Consider the following 22,408-nt stretch of genomic DNA (forward strand, 5'->3'; position numbering starts at 1 on the left):
AAGCAAAAGACTTATTAGTGGAGGGATAAAGAGAGGAGGTGAGAGAAAAACATGAAGCTTACTCTCATCACATTTGACTAAAGGAAGGAATAAAATGCACACTCATTTTGGTATGAAAACCTATCTTACAATACAGAAAAGTGGGGGATAAGGGGATAAGCAGGGTGGGGGGGATGATGGAAGGGAGGACATGGGGAGGAGGGAGCAATTTGAGGTCGACACTCATGGGGAGGGACAGGATCAAAGGAGAATAGAAGTAATGGGGGACAGGATAGGATGGAGGGAAATATAGTTAGTCTTATACAACACAACTATTATGGAAGTCATTTGCAAAACTACACAGATCTGGCCTATATTGAATTGCTTGCCCTCCAAAGGGAAGGGGTGGGGAGGGAGGGAGGTAAAGAAGTTGGAACTCAAAGTGTTAGGAACAACTGTCGAGTAATGTTCTTGCCAGTAGGAAATAAGAAATACAGGTAAAGGGGTATAGAAAGTTATCTGGCCCTTCAGGACAAAAGAGAAGATGGAGACAAGGGCAGAGAGGGATGATAGAAGAGAGAGCAGATTGGTCATAGGGGCAATTAGAATGCTTGGTGTTTGGGGGGGGAGGGGACAAAAGGGGAGAAAATTTGGAACCCAAAATTTTGTTAAAATGAATGTTAAAAGTTAAATAAATTAATTAATTAAAAAAAGAAAAAAGAAAAAAAAGAAAAATACCTAGCCCCTCCTGTTGAGAACCAAGAGTTTCTCAGCCCAGGCCTTGCTTTTGATTTTAAATCACAGTGCCTTACTCATCAGTGAGACTGGTGCAGTTGCCAGACTGAGCACTCTGGAAGTCACATTTGTATCTGATTATTCAGGGGCAAGAGATAAACAAACAGGCAACACAGACAACACAGGCAAGTATACAAAACATTATTTGTCTCTGTTATTTTAAATTTTTTAAAATATATGCAATATATCAAAAAACAAAACAAATAAATAAAAATTTAAAAAATTAAGTTCTTCCCCAATCACATGCTAAAATATTTTTTTAACATTTAAAAAAAATGTTAAGATTCTAAATACTATCGCTCCCTCTTCTCCCCCTTCCTTGAGATGGTAAGCAATCATATACAGGTTATACATGTTCTGCTATTTGTTTTAGAAAGAAGAACAACTTTACCGGTTGGTGAGTTTTCCTGCTCAGAAATTCCCCTAGGTAAATCTTACGTTCGGCATGCTGGAAGGTTTCAGGGCTTGAAGATTTGATTCTTCCAACCTCTTCCTATTCCTTTGTGGTCTATTATTTTGATACAAAAATATTCAAGGATTCTCTGATAGGTTCTGTTGCCAATCATGCTTATTAACATGCACAGATATTTTAATAGTCAATTTATTCTGTGCTTAGAGTATAATCTCATGGTACATGAAAAGCAAAGGGCCATGAGTAGCATTTACAAAAATCTTACATGGGACAAGGCACAATGGAAATAACTGGGCAAAAAAGGAAGGTAAAGATTTACACATCAAAGGATCTATAGTAAGAGGAGAAGACTGATCTACATCAGGTAAAATAATAAACTGATCAGCAAAAACTAGGGGATTTAACTGATATCTCAAGCTGGAATTTTGCAAACAGACAGAGTAGGAACTGACCAGGTTAATGTTAGATGCCTAAGTTAAATTCTTCCAAGTAAGATATATGACAAATGACAATAATATTAAAATTCTCTTATGATAGGGGATGTTTGTATATTCATTCCTATCACACCTTTGAAGTAAATATTCTTTTGTAAAAACTAATCTGCCTAATGGATAAATGGTGAAAGGATATGAACAGGGAGTTTTCAGAGGAAGCTATCTATAATCATATGAAAAAATGCTCTAAATCACTATTGATTAGAGAGATGCAAAACAAAACAACTCTGAGGTACCACATCACACCTATCAGATTGGCTAACATGACAAAACAGGAAGGTGATAAATGTTAGAGAAGATGTGGGAGAGTTGGAACACTAATTCATTGTTGGTGAAGCTGTGAGTTGATCCAACCATTCTGGAGAGCAGTTTGGAACTATGCCCAAAGGGCTACAAAAATGTGCATACTCTTTGATCCAGCAATATTGTTTCTGGGACTCTATCCCAAAGAGATCATAGAAATGGGAAAGGGTCCCACATGTACAAAAATTTTTATAACAGCTCTCTCTGTGGTGGCCAAAAACTGGAAATCAAGGGGATGCCCATCAATTGGGGAATAGCTGAACAAGTTGTGGTATATGAATGTAATGGAATACTATTGTGCTATGAGAAACGATGAACAGGAGGACTTCAGAGAAGTCTGAAAAGACTTATGTGAACTGATGCTCAATGAAAGGAGCAGAACCAGGAGAACTTTGTACACAACAACAACCACAGTGTGCGAGGAATTTTTCTGGTAGACTTAATACTTCATTGCAATGCAAAGACTTAAAAAATTTCCATTGAACTCTTGAGGCAAAATGCCTTTCACATCCAGAGAAAGAACTGTGGAATTGAATCACAGAATGAAACAGACCATTTTCTTTTGTATTATGTTTTGTTTTGTTTTGTGGTTTCTCCCATTCATTTTAATTCTTCTATGCAACATGTATTTAATAAGAATGTACGTGTAGAGCCTATATAAAATTGCACACCGTCTCAGGGAGGGCGTTAGGAGGGAGAGGGGAGGAGGGAGAGGGAGGGGAAAAAAATCTAAGATATATGGAAGTGATTGTAGAACACTGAAAAGAAATAAAATAATTTAATTAAAAAAAAAGCTAATCTGACTATTAAGTAGCAATGGGGTACAAGAGGCCCTTAAAATTGGGGGAACACCATCAGTAGGAGCTTGAGTCAATGGCAGAGAGATGCCCCCCCCCCCCACCTCTTTAAGCATATTGGAGAACACTGGGGAGGGGTAAAATGTAACATACTTGATCTTCAGGTAGTGGAAGCCAGGGTAATTAATCACTACTTTTGGTCCTCACAACAATCTTGAGAGTTAGGTGCTATTATTAGCCTCAATTACAGATGTGGAAACTAGGACTGGAAGCAGTTAAGCAGTTAAGTGACTGGTCAAGAGTCCCATAGCTGATAAGTGCCTTAGGGAGTATTTAAACTCAGGTATTCCTGAGTCCAAGTGACCTGACTCCACCTAGCTGCCTCCACTATAATATATTTTATAATTTTTCTTTTTTTTAAAATCATCTGAGATACAACTTCTCATCCTCTCACCCCTATTGAGAACATAAGAGAAGTAAAATCTATTACAAACATATATAGTCAAAACAAATTTCCACATTGCCATAGTAAAAAAAAATATTTAATTTCATTTTGTACTCTGAGTCCTTTTTCTCCTTATCAGGAGTGGGCAGCATGTTTAGTCATCAATTCTCTGGAATACTAATCAGTTGTTAACACAATCAGAATTCAGCACAATAGTATTCCATCACAACCATGTATCATAACTTGTTCAGCTATTCCCCAATTTGTGGACATCCTCTCAGATTTCAATTCTTTGTCACCCAAAAAATTATAAATGTTATTATACCCTTATATTATAAATGTTAATATACCCTTAGGTCTACTAGACATAAACCTTTGAAGCAAAAACAAGTCAAATTCAAGAAAGACAGATCTGTGCTCTGTCTTGGAGTAGTATATACTCTTTAAACCTATTAAATATCTTAGTGTTACAGGTGGTACTCCAGTGACCTCAAGATTCCAATCCAATATACAATGAAAGGACAGTGAGGCATTCCAAGCATTTTCAATTTATTAGGGAGTCCAGGGATCCCTAATTAATTGGGACCAAGGTCTGCCTCATGATTAGGGACCCCTGCCCTTGGGTGCTAGCTACTTTTATACACTTGAAAAAGCATTAAAAATAGAATAAGGTAGCACAATTTCATGACTGATTAACACAAGAAGCAGGGAAAACTATCATTGGTTGAGGAGCATGTCCGTCAATCATCACCACTTTGGCAGGCTTTTGAGTCATTAGAAGCAGGTTTTACCCAGCCAAGGCATTCCACCTATCACCTCAATAGAAATTTTCATAGGAAATGAAACATCCAATGTTTTGGTCAGTGGTATCCTAAGAAATAAGGAAGTGGTAGGCAAAAGGAAAGGTCACAGGCAGTGACCATGATTCATGGGGGTGAAGGATGTTGAGGCTGTAATAAGCAAGCTTCAGGGGAAAATATAGTGTGCTTTTCTCTACCAGACAGTTATATAATTTTATTCTATGATCTACAGTAAAATACCATTAATGATTATATCAATTTCACTAAAACATAAGAGGTTGTTGGATCCTGACATATAGACCTCTTATCCATATATAACTAACTTAATTTTAATTCTATTCTGCTTAATTCACTAATACAATCACTGACAGTCATCAAATCAACATAAATGCTGTTTAATGTGAGTAGGGGGTAGCAGAATTATTGTCACAGGTCCCATACATATATTACAGGGGAACATCCTTATCTCTTTACTACATGAGGATGAAAGTAGAAAGAAGATAAAAACAGTCTGAAAATGCATTCATAATAATCACTTTTTACTATTGAGGACAGTGGAGCCATCACATCTGAATTCAACAGCACAGTCCTTACTATACAACAGAAAAAATGTAAATGTCCCTCAAAAAAGCCATATAAAGCAGTAGTACTATACCAAATATGCAAAGAAGATGTCTACATAATTTTAAGGGTAATGAGGGATCAATATTTAAGCTACTTGAAGGAGGGGAGCATATCAGAAGTAAGGAAAAAATCTGACCCCTAATAATTACCAAAAACAAATTGGTCAAAAAATCAATAACTAACAACTCATTTGGATAAAATTTTAGAGAATAATTTGCATATAAATTAAGAGCATGCTTGATGAGGGTATTGAAAGGAAACAAGAAAGCTCTCACAAGTGATATTCCACAATAGGCTTCCATTTTGTCATCACACAATTTAATGAAAGACTATGATTCTACTATCCTTATTTTCTGTTCCTTTAGTAAAATCTGATCTATTCAAGCAAAACTCCACCATAACTGGTCTTCTCTGTCAAGATGCCTCCTGTGCATATGTCAAAATTATTTAAGATTTTTGGAAAACTATAGATGGAGGTAAACTTATTCAATAACTGTCTGATTCCTGATCTAATCCTTAATATCAATCTAAGCATAAAGCAGGGAAATGTCTGCTAGCTAGAGGTGCTACTTACTTTTATGGAGAAAATTCAGTGAAGAGACCACATTTACGAATGTGCTATATGTGGTGAAGTCTTCCAGATGACTCTGGAGGTAGATGACATTGCACTCTTACATCAAGCCCCAAAACATTGCAACGCCTCATAAATAATCTCTCAAAATAATTTGGCCTAACTATCCACACCAGGAAAATCAAGTGGATGAAGAATGATTATTTTTGAAACTATATTATAAAGTTAGATGGACAACTTATAGAGTTCATTCATCAGCATATATACATTTTGAACAAGGCACTGTGATGGTCACTGGGTTGGGGTCTGAACTGAACAGGATAGTGGAGTGGGATAGATTGCCTTTAGGAAATTTCATTGGGGGCACCTAGGTGGCACAGTGGATAGAGTGCCAGGCCTGGAGTTAAGAAGACACATGTTTGTGCGTCTAAATCTGGTCTCAGACAGCTCTGTGACCCTGGGCAAATCACTTAGCCCTGTATGCCTCAGTTTCCTCATCTGTAAAAAGAGCTGGAAAAGGAAATGGCAAAGCACTCTAGTACCTTTGTCAAGAAAATCCCAAATGGGGTCACAAAAAAATGACTGAAACAACTGAACAACCACCACCACCACAACAAAAAACACACCAGAACAAAACTCAAAACTAATTCTTAAGGTCACAGGGCCTAGACAACAGAGCCTTTCCTCCTCACTGAGATTAGTTCATGATGTCTATCTCCAGATGAACAGAAGGTTCACCCCTTCTGGATACAACTGGCAAGAGAGACTGTCCCAGTCTGATAGCTATAAAGATGCAGCCTGTTCCACCTACATGGCCAAATGAAAGAGGCTAGTCTGCCCCATGAGGTTTATGTTTGTCCTTCGTTGCCAAAGAAGACCATGCCATCAGAGAAATGATGACATGACTTGCACTTGACTTTGTTTTGAGTGAGGGAGGGCTGTGCAGGTCACCAGCCTCACTTCTCCTCCAGAGCCATCTGAATTCAGTGACTTGATATTCCTCAGGATGCCTGGAGATGACCCAGGATGCAAGGTGAGACTCTGGCTCCATGTGGTAGGGGAAGGTAGAATATCTTCTTCTAGAAGCTGATCCCTAGTCTGCTCCATGTGTGTGCCTCCATGTTAGATGATCTTACGTGCAAAGCCTGGTTACAGATGCATTAATAGCATTGTTCTGAGAAGAGGTCCTTAAGTTTTAGAAGACTGCCAAAGGGCTGCATGACACAAGAAATGTTAAGAATCCTCTGTTCGAGAGACGTTATGGGACTGTAAGTTCAAAATACATGCATCAACAATGTGATATGGTAAACAAGAAAGCTAATACAATCTTAAATGCCATTAACAGAGGGATCATGTATAAGACGAGGGAGGTGCTAGTTCTCATTTACTTTGCTCTGTTCAGATGTCATTTAGAGTATTATGTTCAGTTCTGAGGCAGCTTAGATGGACCAGAGCGCTGGACTGGAGTCAGGAAGACTGACTTCAAAACCAGCCTTAGACACTTACTAGCTGTGTGACCCTGGGCAAGTCATTTAACTTCTGAAGAAATCTGTTTCTTCAATTGTAAAATGGGAATAATAATAGCACCTACCTCACCAAATTGTTGTATGGATCAAATGAAATAATAGTAATTGTAAAGTACTTAACAGAATATAGTTAGTGCTTAAAAAGTGCTTATTCCCTCCTCCCAGTTCTGGGCACCACATTTTAGGAAAGACATTGATAAATTGCACAGTGCCTAGAGGAGGATAACCTGCATTCCCTGAAGATTTGGTTTTAGCTTGTGCTGCTTGGGGATTATTTGGAGGAACTGGGGCGTTTTAGCCTGGAGAAGAGGAAACATTTGGTTTCAAATATATGAAGGGTTATCCCACGGGATGAGACATATTCTACTTGGTCCCAAAAAACGGAACTAGGAGTGATAGGTGGCAGTCGAAAAGAGGTGAATTTAGGCTTGAGATAGGTAAAAACTGCGTAATAAATACTTAACCTTTATCCAAGAGTAGAGTGAGCTATCTCAGGAGGTCGTGGGTTTCCCCCTCATTGGAAGTTTTCAAGGAAAAAACCAAAGGTCCATTTGTTGAGTATATCATAGAAGAGATCCTTTATTTAGCACTGGTTGTACTGGCTGATCTCTGAAATTTTACAAATTAGCCACATTTGGAAAATTCACTCTCCACCCCCTGTCCTGTATGTATTATGGTGGATTTGCTTTGTATATACACTAGAGGTCACTAAGGTGCAATATAATGAGGTTACTCTATATGGGTTCCTCACCATTGTGTGACTTGGAAGTCTCAGTAGTTACTGTTACATTGATTTCCAGGGTAGTTATGCAGTAATAAAGCTCACAAATGATAGTTCCTACTTATCCTTTGCCTATTGTTGATATTACAACATCTGAAAATTATAGATTTTTTCCATAGTCTCTCATCTTGTACCAGCACAAATGAGTCACCCACAATTCCCCAGCTTCAGAACTTGAACACATGTCTTCTGGCCCTTGCCTTTCCATTACATTAGGTTGGTCTACATAAAAGGACAAATGACAATATAGGTGCCTATTGAGTAGGGGTAGAGCTTAGATGCCACTGCGGTTCAAAGGAAGATCAAAGATACCCATCAGATTTCCTCAGGCATTCCTTAGGTTTTGTCACAGAGACATGCTGGATTGGTGAAAATAATTCCTTCCCATAACTTCTTCCTAACTTCTGGCTATTTGGACCAGGTCTTGATGCAGTTGTTTTAGCAGTGTTCGACTCTTTATGACCCCAATTTGGGGTTTTCTTGCCAATGATACGGGAGTAGTTTGTCATTTCCTCTTCCAACTCATTTTACAGATGAGGAAACTGAGGCCAACAGGGTTAAGTGAGTTGCCCAGGGTTACACAGCTAGTGAGCATCTGAGGCCAGATTTGAACTCATGAAGACGAATCTTCCTGATTCGTAGCCCAGTAGTCTATCCACTTTATTACCTAGTTGCCCCTTGGATTCGGTCATTCCCTATCATATTCCAAAAACTATTATTGTCATGGAGCAGCCTTTAGCAGTTTTCCCCCATAAGGCTATGGGTTTGGAGCATTTTTTATACTCTCAGATTCAGTTGATATGTAGATTAGTTTTGCTAAACTGATTTTTTTCCTTTCTTTTTTATTCTTTGATACTGGGAATCACTCTCTGGGTAGAAAAATACATTTGGAAATGAAGGTGATAGAAAAGCAAAAGACATTATCAAACCGGTCTTTGAAGAAAAGGACACCTCTCCCCCCACTCTGCTCCCCACCACAGATCTGAGGACTTTCCATCCTTGAAGTGAGTCTGTGTTGGAGCTCAAAGCACATTCTTGCTTTCCTCTCCCACTGTTTAAATTGAGTTTCTAACATGGTCTTTGGGCTAAATAATTTATGGTACATTAATGAAATGGAATGCTCCAGGGCTGGCAAAAGGAAAGATGAGAAGAACACAGAGAAATGCAGAAAGACTCAGTGGTATAAAGTGGAGAAGGAAGAAATAGAACACATGTTCACTACGATGGCACAAAATACCCTATAGAACAACACTTCAAGTCTATAAACAGAAAAGAGATTAGGAATGACAGAGTAAATAGTCATTATTATTTTACTGAAATGTATATTATTGTCCTACACTCTCCTGGAGCTATGACAGGATACGTGTGAGCATCCCCTCCATCCTGTGAGACTCATCCACAATGCTAGCATCCTCTTTATTTAAAAAAAAAAAACCAAAACCAAAATGTCAGATTCTATGGTTTCATTTGAGGTTTTAGACCACATTCTGTTTGTTTGCAATAACTGAGACCATTATTAAGTTTAATTCAGTTTTAATTCAATTTAACAAACATTTTCTCAGCACATTGTGGGCGAAGCATTGGACAACTAGGCATTGAGAAAGATATAAAATTTAGGTTAGTTCTAAGACCTGCCTAAATAGAACTTGGAGTCTATAGATGGGGATGAGACACAAGCACAGACATGCATCACACTTAGTTTACATGATAGTAGGACTGCATGAAATGGAGTTGTTGTTAGTGGGGAATCAAGGAAAGTGGAGGAGATAACTAATAAAAAAAGAAATTATAATAAAATATTAGAGAGATAGTATGATCAAGTGGAAGACAGCTAGGTGGTACAGTGGATAGAGCACTGGGATTGCAACCACCAAGACTCATCTTCCTGAGTTCAAATCTGATCTCAGACACTTATTATTAGCTGTGTGAACCTGGGCAAGTAATTTTAACCATTTGCCTTAGTTTCTTCATCTGTGTGTGTTCATCCTTCATTGCCAAAGAAGACCGTGCCATCAGAGAAATAATGACATGACTTGCACTTGACTTTGCTTTGAGTGAGGGAGGGCTGTGAGGGTTACCAGCCTCACTTCTCCTCCAGAGCCTTCTGAATCATCAGCATGACTGGAGATGACCTGGGATGAGGCAATTGGAATTAAGTGACTTGACCAAGGTCATATAGCTAGTGAGTGTCAAGTGTCTGAGGAGAGATTTGAACTCAGGTCCTCCTGACTCCTGCACTGGTGCTCTATCCACTGTACCACCTAGCTGTCCCTTCATCTGTAAAATGAGCTGGAGAAGGAAATGGCAAACCACTCCAGTATCTTTGCCAAGAAAACCCCCAAAATGGAGTCACAAAGGGTTGGATATGACTGAAACGACTTGACAACAATAACAACAAATGACCCAGTGGACAGAGAACTTCAAAGTCAAGAAGATCTGGTTCAAGCCCTGCCTCTGAATACACTGATTACATGATCCTAGGCAAATCTCTTAATCTCTCAGTGCCCCAGACAATTCTTTCAGGGTATAGGCTGCAGAGAAATGGTTCTTCTACATTTTTTAAAATGGTATTTTACTCTTTCCAATTGTATGTAAACACAAGTTTTAACATTCATTTTAAAAAAATGTTAAGTTCCAAATTTTCTCCCTTCCTCCCTCCCTCATTTCCCTTCTCTCTATGATGGCAAACAATTTGATCCAAATTGCATATGTGCAATCATGTAAAACACATTTCCATATTAGTCATTTTGTGAAAGAAGAAACAGACCAAAAGAAAAAACCATGGGAAAAAAAAGTGAAAATATTATGCTTCCAATCTGCATTTAGACTTCATCATTCTTTCTCTGAGTGTGAATAGCATTTTTCATGACTCTTTTGGAATTGTCTTGGATCACTGTATTGCTGAGAACAGCTGTTACTCATAGCTGATTATCATACAATGTTGCTGTTACTGTGTACAATATTTTCCTGGTTCTGCTCACTTCACTTTCTATCAGTTCATGTAAGTCTTTCGAGGTTTTTCTGAGAGTATCTGGCTCATCATTTCCTATAGCACAATATTATTCCATTACATTCATGTACTACAATTTGTTCAGTCATTCCCCAATTGATGAGTATCCTCTCAATTTCCAATTCTTTGCTACCATAAAAAAAGAGCCGCCATAAATATTTTTGTGTTCCTAGGTAGATCCGTTTCCCTTTTCTTGATCTCTTTGGTTTATAGACCTAGTAGTAGTATTACTGGGTTGAAGAGCATGCACAATTTTATAGTCTGTTGGGCACAGTTCCAAATTGCTCTCCAGAATGGTTAAATTAGTCCATAATTCCACCAACAGTGAATTAATTTCCTGATTTTCCCACATCCCCTTCAACAATGATCACTTTCCATTTTTGTCATATTAACCAATATGATAGGTGTGAGTTGGTATCTCAGAGTAGTTTTAATTTGCATTTCTCTAATCAATAGTGATTCTGAACATTTTTTTTGTCTATAGATAACTCTGATTACTTTGAGAACTGCCTTTTCACATTTTTTTGACCATTTATCAATTGGGGAATGACTTGTATGCTTATAAATTTGAATCAGTTCACTATTTGTTTGAGAAATGTGGTCTTTATCAGAGACATTTGATATAAAAAATTGTTTCCCAGCTTTCTGCTTTCCTTCTAATCTTGATTGCTTTGGTTTTGTTTGTGCAAAATCTTTAGATTAATATAATCCAAATTATCCATTTTACATCTTGTGCTGCTTCCTATTTCTTGTTTGGCCATAAATGCTTCTCTCCTCCATAGATCTGACAGGTGAACTATTCTTTGTTCTCCTAATTTGCTTATAGTATTGCCTTTTATGTCTAAATCGTACCCATTTTGACCTTATCTTTAAATATGGCATGAGATGTTGGTCTATATCTAGTTTTTACCATACTGTTTTCTAGTTTTCCCAGCAGTTTTATCAAATAGTTGAGTTCTTAACCCAGAACCTGGGATCTTTGAGGTAATCAAACATTAGGGTGCTATGGTCATTTATAACTGTGTCTTGTGTACCTTCTCTATTCCACTGATCTGCCACTGTTTTTTAGCCAGTACCAGGTAGTTTTGATGATTACTACTATATAATATAGTTTGAGTTATGGTACAGTATTCCTTCGCATTTTTTTCATTAATTCCCTTGATATGCTTGACCATTTGTTTTTCTATGTGAACTTTGTTATTTTTTTTTAGCTCTGTAAAACGTTTTTGGTAGTTTGATCAGTGTGGGACTGAATAAGTAAATTAGTTTAGGCAGACTTGTCATTTTTATTATATTGGCTCTGCCTATTCATGAGAAATTTTTATTTTTCTGGTTGTTTATATCTGACTTTGTGTGAAAAGTGTTTTATAATTGTGTTCATATAGTTGTTTGATTTGTCTTGACAGGTAGGATCCCAAATATTTTATACTGTCTATAGTTATTTTAAAAGGAATTTCTCTTTCTATCTCTTGTGGCTGGGCTTTGTTGCTTAAAATACAGAAATACTGATGATTTATGTGGGTTTATTTTATATCCTGCAACTTTGTTAAAGTTAATTATTTTAACTAGCTTTTTAGTTGATTTTCTTGGATTCTCTAAGTATACCAACATATCATCTACAAAGAATAATAGTTTTGTTTCCTCATTGCCTATGCTAATTCCTTCCATTTCTTTCTCATTTTAAGGAAAGCTCCCTTTATTCCTATGCTCTCTAGTGTTTTTAATAGGAATGAGAAAAACTTTTCTTATTAATATGGTCACTTATGCTGATAGTTTTCCTATTATTGAACCAGTTCTGCATTCCTGGTACAAATCTTACCTGGTCATAATGTATGATTCTTGTGAATATATTGCTATAATCTTCTTGCTAGTGCCTTATCTAAAATGTTTGTATCAATATTCATTACGAAAATTGGTCTATAATTTCCTTCCTCTGTTGTAGCTCTTCCTGGTTTAGGTATCAGCATCATATTTGTGTCATAAAAGGAATTTGGTAGGAGTTGTCCTATTAACATTGATAGAGTGGAGTTCTTCATGAAAAGGTTCCTGCATCAATGAAATCACTGGAATAATAATTATTATTATTTTAAAAATTGGTGGGGTAGAGACCAGGCAAGTTACCTTTCAGTAACTTCTGGCTAGATTTTTTTTTTTTAAGTAGTGGTCAGCCAAAGATGTTTCCAATATATTTCCCCAAATTTTTTATCCCTAAGCATCAATAGCTGCCTAGCCATGTGTGAGGTTCAGGTTTCCATGCCATATCCCCACTGGTTCTTCACCATGGCCCTTTGCTCTGGCCATCTCTACCCTAATGAAAATTTGGCGTCTATTCCTGTGTCCTCAGGATCTGATAGGTGAATTTTCACCTTAACTTCATCAATTCCTGGTTATCTCCTCACCTTAGTTTTGAGTTTGAATATCTTTCCCCTCCTCTCCCCCACTTTTCAGTATCTTAGTCCTTAGCAGAGTGCCTGATTCATAGTAAACACTTCATAAATGTTGTCTATTTTTACCTATTTGTCTATCTATCTACCTGTCTCTATCATCTATCTATCTATCTATCTATCTATCTATCTATCTATCTATCTATCTATCTATCTATCTATCTATCTATCTATCTATCTATCTATCTATCTGTGTGTCTGTCTGTCTGTCTAATCTACCTGTCTGTCTCTCTATCTACTTTTATATCTATCATCTATCTACCTGTCTGTCTATCTATCTATCTATTTATCTATCTATCTATCTATCTATCTATCTATCTATCTATCTATCTTTTTCATTCTTATGAAAATAATTCCTCATAGTAACAGAACTTGGACAATAGACTTGGAAGCCAGGGGATAGAGAATAGTGAAATAAAACAGGAGAACCAGATGGAAGTATCTCTGTTTGAAAACTCCTAAGTCTTTCTCTCCCTTTGGAACTCCCTTCTCCATTATTATGTCACATTGTATTCTCCTCCTTGTGGTTACCATCGACTTGGCAACTTCTCACAGGATTCTGAAGATTAGGGACAGGTCATGGGTAGCCAGCAGGGGGGAGAGAGCCAAGCTGTGGCTCTACTCTCCCCTGGGGGCCCTGGGTGCCTGGTCATGCTCCCCAGGAGGGTGCCGCACAGGAATGTGCCTCACTCCTGGGCTCTGTCTAGCGTTTTTGCTGCCTTCAACGTTGTATTGCTGCTCACCATCAGTGGTCTGTTCTTCTCCTTTCCGTGAGTGGGTCTCTCTTAATTCTCTGCTCCCGCGAATTTCCCATCTCACAGGCATCTCACCTTCTCCATGGCCCAGCTGGTCATGGCCCCTTTCCTTTTGCAGAAATCCCAAGTGGAGAGGGAGGATCTGCTAGAGTGGTCCCTCATCCCTTATGGTAATTGTAGCATCTCACAGATACCCATAACCGCACCCTGTTAGTGAGATGCTTACCTTTCTCCAAGCCAATGTCCCTGCTATTCTCTTTAGTCTTCTGGGCTGATCCAAGGTAATCTCCCTGTCCTTCTCCAAAGCCTACCCAGATACCTCATGGCCTTAAATGATTGGTTGGTAGGTAAAACATGGCCACTGTACTGAAATGGGCCATACTCCCTGAACCTTCTTGCTCCATCAGTTATCTAGAACTGGAATTCTCATCCTCTCACTGCCTTAGAACAGTCTGCCACCTGTATAATGTTAGGTTGGGACATTGGTTGAGATAATGAGATGTGAGACAATATCCAATTCCGGAAATTTGCATTTGATACGCCTTCCTTTTAGTCCTACTGAACCCTGGAGGTTGGGGTGAGTTGGATGGGAGGGGAATTGCATGGGGGAGCGGAGAGAAGACTGGAAAGGAAACTTAGTCTGGGGTTGGTTCTCTTTTCAGTTGCAGGTGGCTTGCTCAACATGGTGACTGGGTGTTTCCCACCATCACCGGGTTCCTTTTTGTTCCCACTGTGGTCAGTCTTATTTTTCTCAATTTCTCTGACCCTGGCATTCTCCACCGAGGTGAGGTTCTCCTGCCTGTCTGAGACCTTGTACTCCAAGAAGTAAAAGGGGTGGGAAGGAGGAGGTGGGTTGGTGACCACAGATCAGGCAAGTCATGTGCCTTAGTTTCCCCAAAACATTTGCCTCTGCTCCTTCTGCTTCCAGAAGCTGTGTTTCCCAAACTATCAAGCCATGACTCAAGGAACTTCTGAAGTCAAAATAGGGTTCTGCTGTGAGCTGGGAACTAAGAGACCTGGAGTCTCTTCTTGACTCTGCCACCCATTAGCTGTGTAGCTTGAGAAGGCATTCTCCCTCTTGGGGTCTCTGTAAAAGAAAGGAACTGGTTTGAGTGACTTCCTTTTCCTACTGGTTCTGGAAGAGGGTAAAAGAAGCATGGAAAGGAAGAAGAGGGGAGAAACCCAGCAGTTGTGGAGGAGAATGATAAGGAGAATGTGCCCCTTCTTCCATCCTATTGAACGTGTCCTACTTTGTCTTCCCAATACCCCTTTTTCCTTTGTTTGCCCCACTCCTTTCCTCAACTCCACCTTAAAAGGCAGGCCAACAATGACTCCAAAGGCCTGACTTCTAAATCAAAACTCCTCCTGCTGGGACACTTACGTGCTTTAGACATTCAGGTGTCCCGGTAGGGTTATCCCCTGGGCCTGGATGCACCTGCAAATGTCTCTGCTCTACTCTTTCCTCTAGCCTGCTCCCTCCCTTCAGGGAGGGTTCTTTAGAGTCCTAGAACCTGGAAACTCAAGGGTCTCTAGTCCATTGTTCTGGTGACCAGCTGCTTATGGGGATGTAAGCATCATCAGGTGTTTCCTGCCTCTCTCCATGGCCAGGTTCTGAGTGGCAGTGCCCATTGGCCATCAAAGTGGTTTGGGTGAACAAGAGAGCTTTCCACCTGCAGTGGTGCCATAGGTGTTGCTACCACCGTCCTCCCCGGACCTACCACTGTCCCTGGTGCAACATCTGTGTGGAGGTGAGTCCTGGATGTGCATCTAGGTTGGCTTCCTGACTCCCACCCACTTACAGAATCTGTGGATCAAACACAAATGGATATACTAGTAACCCACATTTCCTCTAGTACCTTCCTCACAACAACCTCTTTGACATAAGACACTGAAAGGATTATCTCCATATTCCAGATGAGGAAACTGAGGCTCAGAGAGGTTATATGACTTGCATGTGGTCATACCAAAGGTTCCGAGCTAGGATTTAAGGCCAAGTCTCTGCACAAAAAAATCTAGTGGCCTTTCCCATACAACAATCCAATTTTCCCCTGCATCACATAAAGACATTTATGAGGAGAAAACCTTGTAAGACTGTTCTAAAACATGTCACATGTGAGCTAGCCCCACCACAGAAGGGAACATGTGTGTATACATGCATCAGGCATGTCTATAAAAAGCAGAGATGCATCTGGTGCTGTCAAGAGAGCCCTGACCTTGGAAATCAGATCTGGGTTTGATTTCCAGCCCTGTCACTGACTAGTGATGAGACTTTAGGTAGCATCCTAGTGTGGAACAAGCTTTTTGATTTTGGCGTCAGAAGATGTGGGTTTACTTACTTACTTATCAGTTTCTTTTCTTCCCCTCAGATTTATTAATTTATTTGTTTTCAGTTTTCAATAATTACTTCCATAAGTTTTAAATTCTCCTCTCTCTCCCTGTCTCTCCTCCTTCCGCAAGATGATATGCAATCATACATGGACTCTACACATACATTCCCATTAAACACATTTTTACATTAGTCATGTTGCACAGAAGAATTAAAACGAATGGGAGATTGCTGGTCTGACTCTCCTTTCATGGCCTCACTGAAAGGATGAGCTTTCAGGCTTACCAGACCAAGGGACAAACTTCTTGTCTAATTGGTCTCTCAGTTTCTTCCAGTGTGTGGGAGGGCAAAAAAGGGGGGGGGGGACAGGGGGAGTGCAAAGGAAATGATAAAATGAGTGGTGAGGTAAGAGCCAGGAAAGGGAGGCTTTGAGGTATAGGGATTCCTTAGTTGAGCCCCCAGCCCCATTTCACCCCACTCCTCCCAGGACTTTGATCACCACTGCAAATGGGTCAACAATTGCATTGGCCAACGCAACTTCCGATGTTTCATGGTGCTAGTGGTCTCGCTCTGCCTCTACACGGGGGCCCTGCTTTCTGCCTGCTTGGCCTTCCTCGTCCAAACGTTCCAACAGCCATTCTCTGTAGATAAGGCCTTCGCGTATCCTCTTCAGGACCACTGGGGCTGGGACTTCTGGGCAAGGGAGGGGAGGGGAAGATATCAGGGGGTGGGTCTATGCAGAAGGAAGGGGACCAGGAAAGAGGGATCCTATGGACCAGGAGGAGGAATGGGAAAGGGGAAGGGATCAGAGGGGAGGGCAGTGAAGACAGGGAATGATGGGTCAGGGAGAGGGAGAGGTAAGGCTGAAGGCATAGGAATGAAGGGACTGGGGAAGGAGGACAGGAAGAAAGGAACCACTGAGGAGACAGGGAAGGGGCTGGTGAAATCAGGATGGGGAAGAGAGGGTGGCAGGGACGGACAAGAGGGCCAGTGGGTCTGCCCCCTTAGCCTAGCTGCCAGCATTGTGGTCGCTGTCCCAGCTGCAGCCTTTCTGCTGCCCCTGCTACTGCTGCTGTTCATGCAAGCTTTGTCCGTGAGCTCGGCTGAACGCTCCTATGAGGTCAAGGTACAGGAGCGGCCCTGGGCTTGAGCGTTGGGGTGGGGGTCATCTCGGGAGGGTCTCAATAGTCCTGTTTCCCAAGAGCTTTCTTTCCTCTCTTCCTCTCTCATTCAAGACACATCTAGGCAGCTAGGTGTCACTACGATTGATCTGAGTTCAAAGTTTGCCTCAGGCTTTCACCAGCTGTGTGACTCTGGACCAGTCACATCTTCTCAGCCTCAGTTATGGGAATCATAATGACATTTACCTCCCGGGGTTGTTTGTGAAAGCAAAATGAGATAACATATAAAATGTCTTGCTGACCTTTAAATATTTATATTAAATATTCATTAAGCACACCCCATTCTCCTTGCAAGGAAGGCATTGTGCTATTTGCGGGAGACCCAAAGATGAAATGGGACTCAGCCCTTCAAGGTGCTTATATTGTTATGAGGGAGATTTTTGGAGGAGGCATTAAGAAAGCTAAGACAAATACTATCCAATGACTATCTATACAAGACTATGCAGTAAGTACGAGTTACCAACTCTCCTCCTGCTTCTCCCAGTGCCGTTACCTGCAGGGTTATAATCCCTTTGACCTGGGCTGTGCCAGTAACTGGTATTTAACCTTTTGTGCACCGCTGGGACCTAAGTGAGTTGGGGCCCCAACCTGAGTGGGTTGCCTCCCTAACCCTTTCCCAGCCCCCCGACTTCTCTAGTTATCCTCAGTCTCCTTTCTTTGGCCCTTTCTCCAACCCTGTCCCCAGGGCATTGCATGAAGAGCTGGATGCAGCATTGCTGGCTATTGCCAACCCTCCCATTTTCCCCAGCCCAGCTTCTCTAAAGTGGGCTATTCAGCTTCAAAGGATGGGGAGGGAGGAGGGTGGGAGTGTGGGAAGCAACTTGCCTGGAGCAGTGCAAATATTATGGGCCCAGAACCCTGGCATTCTTCCTTCTAGGAAGAAGGGATGGGAGAAGAGATCAAGTAAATGGGTTGTTTTCTTTTTCCCAGGTATATGGCAAAAGCCATCCGGCTGCAGAGAGTGGTGGGGCCAGACAGAGCTCAAATATCCAGATTATGTTCCCCTCAGTGGCATGTTGCCCCTTGCCCCATCCCTGTGCCTTACTCTCAGTCCTCTGGTGTGTCTTGTCCCTATGCTGTCACTGTGCCCACCCTTCATTCTACTGGAGCTGTGCCAGGCCTTCACCCTACCAGCATGCCAAGACCCCACCCTGCCAATATGCCAGGCTCACACTCTGTTCCCATGCTCGCCCCCCAACTCTTCCACATGAAACCGTGGTCTGGGAGAGGTCCATTAGGGGGAGGGGAAGAGGCTCCTCCGCCAAAGGTAAGGGACAAAGACTTTGTGTTTGTAAAGGGGAAAGGGGTATAAATGTATGTGGAGGTGTGGGGAGGATCCAGGGAGGGGCAACCCCAGGAGATAACTACATTCAGGGTGATAGGCTCCATCAGTCATGCTGGGTCTTTCCACGATGCCAGGCTACTCCATAGATTCCAGGGACAGACTGGCCACTGCATGTCCCTACCCATGAAAAGGGCAGGTGAACCGGAAGACTGCCTGAAATACATCCCAGTACCCTGGGGGTGAGGGGTGGGGGTGTAGCATCACCCTATGCAAAATCACTATGACCCTCATGGGGTGGGTAAAGGCAGCCAAGTGTAGAGGAGGGAGCCTTGTATTGGTAGCCAAGAGACATGGGTTCTAGCCCCAGCTCTTCTATTTACTAGCTATATGAATTGGGTAAGTAAACTCCCCTCTCTGGGTCATAATGTCCTTGTTTAAAAGAATGCAATAGTAGACTTCAAAGTCCCTTCTATCCTTTGCTCTCTGAAGGCCACCTTGAGATAATAGAGCAAGGGATCTTCCATTGTTTGCCAATGCTAGTGGGGAAGGATGTGTGTGTGTGTGTGTGTGTGTGTTTGTGTGTGTGTGTGTGTGTGTGTGTGTGTATGTGTGTGTGAACTGGATGATAGGGTTCAGGGTAGGGGGAAATCCCCAGAGCACCATGGGTATATTCCCAACTGTTTCTCTCTCTTTGCTCAGCTTCAGAGTGTGGGTGTTCTTCCTCAACTAAGAGAGGGCCAGAGACAAGCTTTGGGGATCCATTCACCTGGAGCCAGCCCTTGCTAAGGAGTTCTGCTATGCCAAGACCACCTCTCCCTGGGCTCTCTCCCTTGAGCCACAATATTCCCCATTCCCCATTCCCAGATCCCATCCTGCCCTCTTCCCATTCTGGCTCTCACTGGTGGGAGTATTTAATTCCTCTAGAGTCTCCATTAAATAACCTTTTACTAGCTTCCTAGAGCAGTGTGGAGTGGTAGAAAGGACACTGGATGCATCAAAGTCTTTGCCTATTTACTCCCTAGATGACATTAGGGAAGGTTCTCTGGGCTCTCATTTCTTTATGGGCAAAATGAGAACGTTGGCCCAGAATGCAGCAAAGCTTGCTTCTAGGTCTTACATTTTATGGTCCTTAAATATTCCTCCAAAAGGAACATTAGCTCTGTCCCCAAACATGAGTCAGTGCATCTCCATGCCCCTTAGCCTCTCCTGACTGGTGTAGTTGCTGCTGCCCTCTGGCTGGAGAGGGCAGCAGACAGTTATTTATGACTCATTCATTCTCCTGTGCATTTGCTAGAGTGGAGTATCTCATATCTGGTTTAGGTCCCTGGGGCTTATGAAATGCTTTGTGTTACAAACCTCCCACTCCCACCATGTCTGTCTGGGCTGGGATCCACACATAAACATGGAAAGCATTCCCTCCATTTCACTCACTGTTGATGTGGGTTCCCCCTTGCCAAGGTTAAAAATGTGTGACGGGGTGGGGGAACCAGAAACAACACCCATGAGTCTACGCCTACTGCAGTGCTGGACTTGGAGTCCTGAAGACCTATGTTCTACTCTCAACTCAGAGTCAACCCTGGATAGGTCACTTGCCTTTTCTGGGCCTCAGTTTCCTCACCTGTAAAATGGATTTGGACTAGATGTCCTCTAAGGTCCTTTGTACGGCACAGTAGATAAAGCACTAGACTTGGAATCAGGATAGATTCATCTTTCTGAATTTAAATGCAGGCTCAGACACTTACTGTGTGACCTTGGGCAAATCACTTAACCTGGCTTGCCTCAGTTTCCTCATTTGTAAAATGAATTGGAGAAGGAAATAGCAAACTACTGTAGTATGCCTCCCAAGAAAATCCTAAATGAAGTCACAAAGAGTCAGACACAACTGAACAACACAAGGTCCTTTCCAGCTCGTAAGTCCCTCATCCTGTGGTGGTTAGGTTTCCTCTCTACTTACTCTAGGCCTTGGACAGAGGACTATGATTATCTCAGTCAGTTCACCCTGTGGGGTCATCCTTGAGAAGGACCATCCATACAGGGTAAGTACAAGAAAATCAAAAGCGCGATTCCATCCCATTTTTATGTAGGTGAAATCAGATAGAAATGAACTGACTTTGGTCCAGAAAAGGAGGGAAACAGATTTATACAAGTGTTAAGACAAATAATTTTAAAAAAACAACCATTAACCAGAGTGATGTGTGGAGGACAAGGGCTGGTCCCACCTGTCTTACTTTTCTAAGGATAGGGAAGATTATGGACTGAGGTGGTTTGGAGGTCAAGAGCAGCTCACATCTGTATAGCATTTTCCTCTGAATAACTCCATGAGATAGGTTGTATATTACCCCCATTTTATAGACAGAGAAATCGAGGCACAGAATACTTATATGATTTGCCCAAGGTCTCATGGGAAAGAAGGAAGAAAACAAGCATTAAGGACCTACTATGTACCATCTGCTCTGCTAAGTGATTGACAAGAGTCTCATTGTATTCTCATAATAACCCTGGGAGTTAGGTTGTTACAATTGGTAAGTGTTAGAGCCAGGATTAAAACCCAAGTCTTTAAGGTCTAAATTCAGCATTTTCTCCACTGATACACAGTCAATCTACTTTTGAGCCTCCCATGCTGGTGGGAACTACTGATGTTAGCATCTTCTTGGTTTCCACAGGTGTGAGGTCATTTCCCCTTTGGGTTCCCAGTTCATTCCTATTATAACCTCCTGTTCTGATAGCTGCTCATCTCACTTGATCCAGCTAGTGTCTTCCATAACAATCCATGAGAGAGTTGGACTTCATGATTTCCAAGGCCCTTTCCATCTCTAGCTCCCATGATCTGATGAGCTGGAGCACAACGCATCAATGTGCCTTATACTTCTAATAATGTTCAGGCATCCCTCTCTCCCTCAGCCCCAATCCTATCTTTCATGGTACCTCCCAGTCATGTTCCATGCCAAACTCTTGACACCCTGATAACCCATTCACCTTGTCACTCACTATACATATTTTCATGTTAAAAGACCAGCCCAGTCTGGTCTTAGGAAATCCCCATCACCTTTTTTTTTTTTTTTTTACAATATTTTAAAAATACTTGACTTATCTCCTCACATTGTAAAATTGAAACCACAGGACTCATCCTTTTAGTCATTTCCTACTCACAAGTCTGTGAATATGAGCACACACTCACCAGGACCTACCTACACTTAGCTCAAGGCTTGGCTTAGAAAGGAGCAGTGCTCACAACTGTTCCTCTTCTATCTCCCTTTCTGAGTGGGGACCAGACTGGGACAGAAAGGAGGGGGCTTTAGTCTTTGAAATGAGCATGGGAGGGAGGCTTGAGAAATAAAGATTGGGCCAAAAATTCCAGCAACAGCCTAGGCTCTTAAAGGCTGAGGGATGAGGGGCAGAAGGTAAGTGAACTGAGATACCTCAAATTCTCCCTCTCTCCTAAAGTTTTATCTCATAGTTGAGATACTTGGCTTATTGTAGGAGGCTGCAGTATGGGCTAGTATATATAGAGTGTAGTAGTGTGTAGTAGTGGGCAGCTAGGTGTCGCAATGGATAGAGCACTGGGCCTGAAGTCAGAAAGACCCAAGTTCAAATCAGTCCTCAGACACTAACAATGTGACCCTGGGCAAGTCACTTAATCCTATTTGCCTCAGTTTCCTCATCTGTGAAATGAGCCTGAGAAGGAAATAGCAAACCACTCCAGTATCTTTGCTAAGAAAATCCCAAATGGGATCAGGAAGAGTCAGGCACAACTGAAATGACTGAACAAATGTGGAATAGGGACCCCATTGTGGTTGGGAGAGAATAACACCATCTCCAAGCTTAGGCTCATAGACATTTCAGCTACATTGTCAAGGAACTTTGGGGACCTGACATTGCT

The 22,408-nt window shown here is 41.4% G+C and overlaps 1 protein-coding gene across 2 annotated transcripts; it reads left to right on the top strand.

Annotated features, from left to right (window-relative positions):
- Nucleotides 1-13,524: 13,524 nt before the first annotated feature.
- Nucleotides 13,525-19,510, top strand: ZDHHC19 (zDHHC palmitoyltransferase 19). 2 transcript variants are annotated; one of them, XM_072613665.1, is made up of 8 exons: nt 13,525-13,751; nt 14,399-14,520; nt 15,345-15,484; nt 16,550-16,722; nt 17,083-17,188; nt 17,728-17,813; nt 18,174-18,510; nt 19,228-19,480. In XM_072613665.1, the coding sequence occupies exons 1-8, from the start codon at nt 13,561-13,563 to the stop codon at nt 19,312-19,314; spliced, it is 1,242 nt and encodes a 413-aa protein (XP_072469766.1). In that variant the 5' UTR covers nt 13,525-13,560; the 3' UTR covers nt 19,315-19,480. The 2 variants fall into 2 exon arrangements, with proteins under 2 accessions (XP_072469766.1, XP_072469765.1); XM_072613664.1 differs by lacking the exon at nt 17,728-17,813 and having other exon boundaries at nt 19,228-19,510.
- Nucleotides 19,511-22,408: the final 2,898 nt, after the last annotated feature.

Source organism: Notamacropus eugenii, chromosome 5, assembly GCF_028372415.1.
Source record: "Notamacropus eugenii isolate mMacEug1 chromosome 5, mMacEug1.pri_v2, whole genome shotgun sequence".
Lineage (NCBI taxonomy): Eukaryota > Metazoa > Chordata > Mammalia > Diprotodontia > Macropodidae > Notamacropus > Notamacropus eugenii.